At 46.6% G+C, this 9,441-nt stretch overlaps 1 protein-coding gene across 1 annotated transcript in view; it reads left to right on the top strand.

The window, feature by feature from the left end:
• The first annotated feature begins 1,004 nt into the window (after positions 1 to 1,004).
• Positions 1,005 to 9,441, top strand: part of LOC125427917 (keratin, type II cuticular Hb5-like) — a 28,207-nt gene continuing 19,770 nt past the window's right edge. Inside the window, exons 1-2 of the mRNA XM_048487484.1 lie at positions 1,005 to 1,358; positions 6,510 to 6,718. Of these exons, the coding sequence (XP_048343441.1) occupies positions 1,005 to 1,358; positions 6,510 to 6,718 (563 nt within the window). The remainder of the gene's footprint in view (positions 1,359 to 6,509; positions 6,719 to 9,441) is intronic.

Here is a 9,441-nt window from a genome sequence, read left to right as displayed (position 1 = left end):
GAGGATGTCGCCTCGTGTCTACGTCATCATGTAGCTTCATGTCATGCACTTTCTGAAGGGGACACCCTCCCTAAACAAAATGGATGATCCTTTTTCCTGATTGGCCGGAAAGCTGTGCGTCACAGCGAATCAACCATGCATAAACAGCCGAGGTTCCCCACCACCCCGCGGCAACCGCGGGGTTTTGGAAAATGTTGCTCTTTGAAGAGGACCTAATTTGACGTGCGCCAAGGAGGTGGGAGAGCGGCAAATTCTGGGCAGCTGCGCAGTGGCCGCTGGTGATGTGGGGAACGTCCAGGATCCCCGTGTCTTATCAAGAGGTGACCCCGCGGCTTATGGCGAGTGGGGAGCGGGCCATAGAGATGTTGCAATTCTGGGAGCTCTCAAGATGCCAATTGGCAATCCTAGCTAAATCTCAGCAGAACTTGTTTCAAAATCTCCTCCTCAACAGTGAATTAGCCAGACTACAGATCCTATAATTAGTCCACATACAAAAGGTGAGACATCCATTTTTACAGGAGACCTTGTGATCTCCTTGACTCCCATCTCAGCCCTGATGTCCTATTGATGGCCTCGTTCCAGGGAGAACATTCAATCCAAAAGCTTTATAGGAACTGCTTCACATGGATACTCAGAAGGGGAGATGTGTTTGGCCTGGCTATTCATGCTGTCCTGGCTACTCAGTCCGGTGCATGAGAAGCTGATTGCCGAAAACTCCCAGCTCATAAATGCCACTAAATTGCTATTTCCCTGCCGGGAGGAAGCCAAGCCCAGCTTTCCGAAAGGGATATAAAGGACCGAGTGTCCTACAAAGTTTTAGCATCTTCTTCGTCCTGCCCCCTTCCCACCGCAAGACACACTTTTCACAGTCCCTTTTATCTGCTTGTGTTCCGCTCCTCTGAGAAGAAATGTCTTGCCACTCTTGTCACGCTGGCTCTGGATGGGATCAAAACAACTTCAGCTCCTATTCAGTGGTCTGGCCTCAAAATGCAGGCCAGACGCATATGGGCAGTAGTGCCTACAGTCCCGTAGGCATTGGAATATGTTATGCCGGAGCCGGGGGCTTTAGCAGTAGCAGCGTCGGCTCTGGTGGACCAAGACTCGACCGCAGCCTCCCTGCAAGCAGGCCTCACAGTGGTGTGGTCAGTGGTGCACATAGCTGCTATGGCGCTGACTATAGCTACAGGAAAGCTGGAGCTGCTGTTCCGGGTACGAAGTGCATCGCACCCGTGACTTGCAACGAGTCGCTGCTGCAGCCTCTCGATTTGAAGATTGACACCACGGCCTTTGCGGTGAAGTGCCAGGCGAAGAATGAGCTCCAGGGCCTCAATAGCAAACTGGCCACTTTCATCCACAAGGTGAGTCGGGGAGAGTGGAGTGGTTGATAACGAAGCAGTGATACGTGTCCGTCAGGGGCATACATGTCCGTCAGGTTGGTTGCTTTTTGGCACAAGATGCTCATGCCAAGTTTTATGTGTCTCATAAAAGCTCAGCCATATAACCCAAACAAATGGGGCAACTTGATGGCTGCGCACTTCTCAAGGCCAGTGATGATGGCCGGACAAATGACTTTTGGCAATATCCGTCTGGGGTTGTGTGGTCTTTGTCAGGGCTGTTCCTGGGGATTTTGCCACTCCAAATTGGCAGCTATTTCTTTGGACTCAGGGCTTTTCCCTTCCTCTTTACCTCCTGATTGTTCCCCTTCTCATTTTGGCTTTGCATCTCATGGTTATGGATTGTTTTGTCCGTGTTTGTTGCTGGTATTCACCACGCATTTGTTCTTTTTATGGCATTTTTATGTTGTGCAAGAAGAATATTAAGAATGGTATACATTAAAGACGGGAACTGGCACTACACAGAAGGAAATGCCACGAAACTACTCATAGGTTCAATTTGTGTTAAATGGGGTAAAGGCAAAAATGAATTGGGGTGTTTCAAGTTGAGACAACGAAGCTGTGGAATTTAGTAGGATGCCTACCTGAAAGACTGTGGGGCTCCCTGCACGCATGCAGTGGACGGTTGACCAACATGCCTCATCCCCCTTTCTGGACTGGCTGCAGCATTTTTCATCAGCATTCTGAGCGATCCAACACAGGCTTTGTACTCAAGGCCAATAATGGTGGCCACTAACCTGGATGGCTTTAAAAAGGGCTTGGATAGATTTATGGAGGAGAAGTCGATCTATGGCTACCAGTCTTGATCTGCCTTGATCTCAGATTGCAAATGCCTTAGCAGACCAGGTGTTCAAGTGCAGCAGCAGCAGAAGGCCATTGCTTTCACATCCTGCATGTGAGCTTCCAAAGGCACCTGGTGGGCCACTGCGAGTAGCAGAGTGCTGGACTAGATGGACTCTGGCCTGATCCAGCAGGCCAGTTCTTATGTTCTTATGTTCTTATGTTCTTATGTTCAAATTAAAATTAACTTCGTCCGCCAAGAGCCTGGGGGTGACTCTGGATCCATCCTTATCATTGGTGGACCAGGTCACCCAGACAGCCCAGGCAGCTTTTTACCATCTGCAGCAGGCACGGCAACTGGCCCCATATCTCTCCCGTTCCGATCTGGCCACTGTGATCCATGCCACGGTCACCTCTAGATTAGACTACTGTAACTCGCTCTACACGGGCTTACCTTTGGCCATGATCCGGAAATTGAAACTCGTACAGAATGCGGCAGCCAGACTCTTCTCCGGAGCAACAGCAAGGGACCGGATTACCCTGGTCCTATACCAACTGCACTGGCTGCCGATTGAGTACTGGGTCATGTTTAAAGTTTTGGTATTGACCTTCAAAGCCATTCGCGGCCTTGGCCCTGCTTATCTGAGGGATCGTCTCTCCCTATACCGCCCTTCTAGGCCCCTCCGCTCGTCGGAGGCGATCCCTGGTGATCCCTGGTGATTCCTGGTGATCCCTGGTGATCCCTGGCCCCAAGGCAATCCGGCTGGCCTCTACAAGGGCCAGGGCTTTTACGGCTCTGGCCCCTACCTGGTGGAACAGGCTTCCAGGTGAGATCAGGGCCTCAGGGACTTACAAAGTTTCCGCAGGGCCTGTAAAATGGACCTGTTCCGCCAGGCGTTTGGCCAGCTGGGATGATGTCAACTTGCCATTAAAAAAACATCTGGCCTCCCGTGGGTACATAAAAAGAGGAATAGAAGAGCTGAAGCCATCTGTAGTTTAGTATTTTATGTATTTTAGATAAATTATATATACGATGTTTTAAACTTTTATTGTTGATGGAAACCGTCCTGAGCCTTCAGGGAGGGCGGTATATAAATGTAACAAATAAATAAATAGATAGATAGATAGATGGATAGATGGATAGATAGATAGATAGATAGATAGATAGATAGATAGATAGATAGATAGATAGATAGATAGATAGATAGATAGATAGATAGATAGATAGATAGATAGATAGATAGATAGATAGATAGATAGATAGATAGATAGATAGATAGATGGATGATGGATGGATGGATGGATGGATGGATGGATGGATGGATGGATGGATGGATGGATGGATGGATGGATGGATGGATGGATGGATGGATGGATGGATGGATGGATGGATGGATGGATGGATGGATGGATGGAAACAAATGGGTGGGGCCAACTGTGATGACCTCTTCCAACTAATCTGCACCCTTCCTTTTGATGTAGTGGGGATTCTATGGGAAGGACCACACCATTAGCTCCACCCACATTGCTGCAGACTTATGAATATTGGGTCGGATCCAGCTCAAATGTTCTGCTTGTGCTACAGCTCTTGCTCAAGTGGAAATGCAAGAAAAGGCTGCAGTAGCTGCTTGCATTAATTTAATGTATTCCTGCTTGCTCAAGATTTTGTGAAACCATTTTCTGGGCACTAAAATAAATATGTAGGGATGCATGTACTAGGTATCGCATAAGATCTTGCCCAAGTTGAACTGCACGAACTATGTATATGTTTCCATTTGGGCATCATTGAATCTAAGCTATTATAGCAGTGTGAGATAGTAAATCATCTCCCATGTCAACGTACAAATGCTAAAGGGCACCACTGTGTATCCTCTGTGCAGATGTATTGGAATGCTATTGTCAGTTATGATAAAGTAGATACCCATGCATTGTCTCAGTTTGAATAGATGTATGGATTTTTGTTTTGTAATGGAATATACTGTTCTACCTACATCCATAGTGAAAAATTGTTTGTGAAGTGCAACTGCAGTGCTGGAGAATGGTCTTTCCATGCAGAAGATCCCTTACAGTCTTTCACCAATTTGCAGGAGCACATGAGTGAATCCTTAACACAGTGTGCAAAGTGTTGGACTAGAACCTGGGAGACCCAGGTCTGAGCCCCCAGTCGGGTTGTGGAGGTTGATCTCAAAAAGTGCTATTGCACTTAAATCTTGCTCTTCTAACAGCTTGGTGTCGTGGTTAAGAGAAGGTGGACTCTGATCTGGAGAACCAGGTTTGATTCTCCACACGGACAGCCGACTGCTACCTGGCAAACTGGATTTCTCTGCTCCTACACGTGAAGTCTATTGGGTGACCTTGGGCCAGTCACAGTTTCCCCAGAACTCACTTAGCACCACCTTCCTCACAAGGCGACTGTTGTGGGGAAAGGAAGGAAAAGGAGTTTGTAAATCACTTTGAGACTCTTTACAGAAGATAAAGGTCGAGTATAAATCCAAACTCTTGGAGTTTGGGATGATCAGATTGGGGAAGAGGAGGAGCAGTGGCATAGTGGTTAAGAGTAAGTGCATTCTAATCTGGAGGAACTGGGTTTGGTTCCCCGCTCTGCCGCCTGAGCTGTGGAGGCTTATCTGGGGAATTCAGATTAGCCTGTGCACTCCCACACATGCCAGCTGGGTGACCTTGGGCTAGTCACAGCTTTTCGGAGCTCTCTCAGCCCCACCTAACTCACAGGGTGTTTGTTGTGAGGGGGGAAGGGCAAGGAGATTGTAAGCTCCTTTGAGTCTCCTACAGGAGAGAAAGGGGGATATAAATCCAAAACTACTCTTCTTCTTCTTCTTCTTCTTCTTCTTCTTCTTCTTCTTCTTCTTCTTCTTCTTCTTCTTCTACTACTACTACTACTACTACTACTACTACTACTACTACTACAGCAGACCAACACCTCTGAAATGATCCCTAGTGATAGCTATGAAAGACATCATATCCTGTTTGCAGCATCAATAGTCAGATCCTCCCCACAGAGTCACTGCCCCAATCCTGGCAGGAAAAGACCCATGTGATTGGCTTTGGCACCAGATGGCATTTGTAAACATTGTAGCAAAGCCTGAGATTGAATCTCTTGTGCCTCTTCTGTAATACATTAAAGGTCCCTCTATTGTTTGCTTCAGATTTGATGAGTTAGGTTTTGTCCCACAGGCTAACTATGGATGTCAGCCTCCAGGTAGGATCTGGGCACCCCCCCACCCCCTTACAATTACAGCTCCTCTCCAGGATACAGATATCAGTTCTCCAGGAGAAAATGGCTGCTATGGAGGATGGACACTGTGACATCATACCTCACTGAGGGCTATGTACTCCCCAGGGTCCTTCCGTAAATCTCTGGAATTTTCCCACTTTGGAAACAGGTGAAACATTAGGAACAAGATCCACCAGACCATTTTGGAGGCAGGGGTGCGCACGATGCACTAGGCCAGGGGTAGGGAACCTGCGGCTCTCCAGATGTTCAGGAACTACAATTCCCATCAGCCCCTACCAGCATGGCCAATTGGCCATGCTGATAGAGGCTGATGGGAATTGTAGTTCCTGAACATCTGGAGAGCCGCAGGTTCCCTACCCCTGCACTAAGCGCATCCCACTGCGGGGGTGAGGTGACGGTGTTCTGGGGTGTGGTGTTCCAGGGCAGGATGGGGGCGTGGCAGGGACAGAAGGTGCGCCGGACACTTCCCCCCCTCGCTCCGTCCCTGCCCACCCCCTTTGGTGGCAAGGGGGGAACCTGGCAATCCTAAAGCTAACTTGTTCGCATTTGGCAAGTGTCTGCCACACAGTTCAGACATGAAAGAGTTAAATGTTCGTGCTAATTAATTAGTGAGGTCAGAGTGTTTGTAACCAGTCTATTGACGAGCTATTGGAGAGCTGGCCCAGTATTTTATACATGCAGAATAGTCACATAGCTAGAATTAAGAAAAGGTTAACCTAATGTTTTGTTGAGCTAGCAGTAGGAGCATATAGCAGTAGCAGTAGTGATCATTGCGGTCATTAGAGCAGTGGTGGCAAACCTATGGCACTCCAGATGTAGTCCATGAACATCTGGAGCGCCATAGCTTCACCACCACGGCATTTGAGTAATGTGAGATTAGAGTAAACTAGCTCACAGTTAGTGTAAAAAGAAAGGAGTTTTCTTGTTTTTCCTCCGAAAGTAACCTTTTTTCTCCCTTTATACTGAGTAAAGTTTTTTTTTTTTCAGATTGACTCTGCATTCTTTTTTCCAACTCTGCTAATCTACATCATAACTGGTAACCCAAAACTGGATCTGATGAATGCTTTCCTTTTGGGCTTCAGGTCCGGCTACTGGAGCAACAAAATGTGATGCTGAAGACCAAATGGGACTTCATACAAGAAAAGAAACATTGCAAGAGTAAGATGGAGCCCCTCTTCAATGAACATGTCAGCATGCTGAAGAAGGAGATGGAATGTGTGGAATCAGAAAAAGCCAAGCTGAAGGCCGAACGTGACTCTTTAGAACAAGCCATGGAAGGCCACAAAAGAAGGTGAACTCTACGGAAACTTGATATATGTATCTTTAACAGCATGCTATGTAAAGGAATTGTCAAGTTTTGTACAATGCTATGATTATCAATAATGGCTTGGTTAAGAGTGGTGGATTCTAACCTGGAGAAGGCATACAGAAATGTACCCCGGCAGCAATACCAACTGTCCCACAATACAGTTGGCTACACCTGTATAGCTTTGCATATTCAACACACAGAATTTTTTTAACCAGAGAGAGAGAGAAAGGGACTTCCCTGCAATGGCCAGGCAATATTGATTGTTGTGGTGGGTTTTCCGGGCTGTGTGGCCGTGGTCTGGTGGATCTTGTTCCTAATGTTTTGCCTGCATCTGTGGCTGGCATCTTCAGAGGTGTATCACAGAGGGAAGTCTGTTGCACACAGACTTCCCCCTGTGTAACAAGGGATCCAGTGTGTAACAGATTTCCCTTTGTGATACACCTCTGAAGATGCCGGCCACAGATACAGGCGAAACATTAGGAACAAGATCCACCAGACCACGGCCACACAGCCCAGAAAACCCACCACAACCAGTTGAATCGAGCCATGAAAGCCTTCAACAATATTGATTGTGTTGCTGTAAATCTATGAATGAAATGGTGGTCACTGCCGAGGGGAGAAAACATGCTTGGGGGATTTACGAAATGGCGGGTGCTCAGAGAATCTGCCCACAATGTGCTGGGCAAACTGCACAGAACGGCAGGTGGGCAGATTGTTCCTGAAATGTCAGATGCAGGTGGAACTGATGTGAACTTTGCTAAATGACTGATGTGAACTTTGCTAAATGACTGTGGTTTAGAGCAGATGGTTGTGGAACCAACTAGGGGAGAGGTGATCCTAGATCTAATTCTATGTGGGACCCAGGACCTGGTGCAGGAAGTCAGTGTTGTTGAGCCGATAGGGAACAGCGACCACAATGCTGTCAGATTCAGTATCTCAGCATGCGAACAAGTGGCAACTACTAATGTAGTTACATTCGCCTTCAGAAAGGGAAATTTCTCAAAGATGAGGGGGATAGTGCACAGGAAGCTGAAAGGGAAAATCAAGAGAGTCAAAACTGTCCAGGATGCTTGGAGGTTATTTAAAAACACAGTAATAAAAGCTCAGCTGGAATGTGTTCCACAGGTTAGAAAAGGCAGCACCCAGTCCAAAAGAAAGCCACCATGGTTAACAAGAGAGGTTGAGGAAATTATCAGAAAAAAGAAAATGTCTTTTAGAAAATGGAAGTCCAGTTTGGCTGTTGAAGAATATGAGAGGGAACACAAATGGTGGCAAAAGAGAAGCAAGTTAGCTGTAAGGGAGGCAAAAAAAAATTATGAGGAACGCATGGCTATGAACATCAAGACCAGCAACAAACAGTTCTTCAAGTACATCAAAAGCAGGAAGCCAGCAAGGGAAGCGGTAGGCCCGTTAGATGACAAAGGAACAAAGGGTGTGCTAAAAGATGGCAGGGAGATTGCGGAGAAGCTGAATGAATTCTTTGCATCTGTCTTCACCCAAGAGGAGGTGAGGAACATTCCTGCACCTGAACCAAGCTTCTTAGGAGGCGAATCCGAGGAACTAGCGAAGATAGTGGTAGACAAGGAAGAAGTTCTGGCAGCCATTGATAAACTAAATGTTACCAAATCCCCTGGCCCAGATTGCATTCACCCAAGAGTTCTTAAAGAGCTCAAGCATGAAATTGCTGATCTTCTCACTTTAATAAGCAACTTATCCCTGAAATCAGGCTCCATCCCTGAAGACTGGAAGATGGCCAATGTCACACCAATCTTTAAGAAAGGATCTAGGGGGGGGACCCGGGAAATTACAGGCCAGTCAGTTTGACATCTGTTCCTGGTAAATTAGTAGAATCTATCATTAAAGATAAAATTAAAAAACATGTAGAAAAGCAAGACCTGCTGAGAAAGAGTCAGCATGGCTTTTGCAGAGGCAAATCCTGTCTTACAAACTTACTAGAGTTCTTTGAGGGTGTAAACAGGCATGTGGACAGGGGTGAACCGGTGGACATTGTCTACTTGGATTTCCAAAAGGCTTTTGACAAAGTTCCTCACCAGAGACTGTTGAGAAAACTCAGCAATGAAGGAATAAGAGGGGAAGTCCTCCTATGGATTAAAAACTGGTTGAGAAACAGGAAACAAAGAGTGGGTGTAAATGGGAAATTCTCACAATGGAGAGATGTCGGGAGTGGTGTCCCCCAAGGATCCGTTTTGGGACCAGTGCTCTTTAACCTATTCATAAATGACCTGGAAATAGGGGTGGGTAGCGTGGTGGCCAAGTTTGCAGATGATACCAAATTATGTAGGGTGGTGAGAACCACAAAGGATTGCGAAGAGCTCCAAGCGGACCTTGATAAATCAGATGAGTGGGCTCAGAAATGGCAAATGCAGTTCAATGTAGCAAAATGTAAAGTGATGCACATAGGGGCAAAAAATCCAAACTTCACATACACGCTACAGGGGTCAGTGCTATCAGTCACAGACCAGGAAAGGGATTTAGGCGTCTTAGTTGATAGTTCCATGGGAATGTCAACTCAATGCATGGCAGCTGTGAAAAAGGCAAACTCTATGCTGGGGATCATTAGAAAAGGAATTGATAATAAAACTGCAAAGATTGTCATGCCCTTATATAAGCAGTGGTGCGACCGCACTTGGAGTACTGTGTCCAGTTCTGGTCGCTGCATCTCAAAAAGGATATTGAGGAGATAG

Source organism: Sphaerodactylus townsendi, linkage group LG03, assembly GCF_021028975.2.
Source record: "Sphaerodactylus townsendi isolate TG3544 linkage group LG03, MPM_Stown_v2.3, whole genome shotgun sequence".
Lineage (NCBI taxonomy): Eukaryota > Metazoa > Chordata > Lepidosauria > Squamata > Sphaerodactylidae > Sphaerodactylus > Sphaerodactylus townsendi.
The sequence above is the reverse complement of the archived record's forward strand: the minus strand, read 5'-3'. Positions and strand labels throughout refer to the sequence as shown.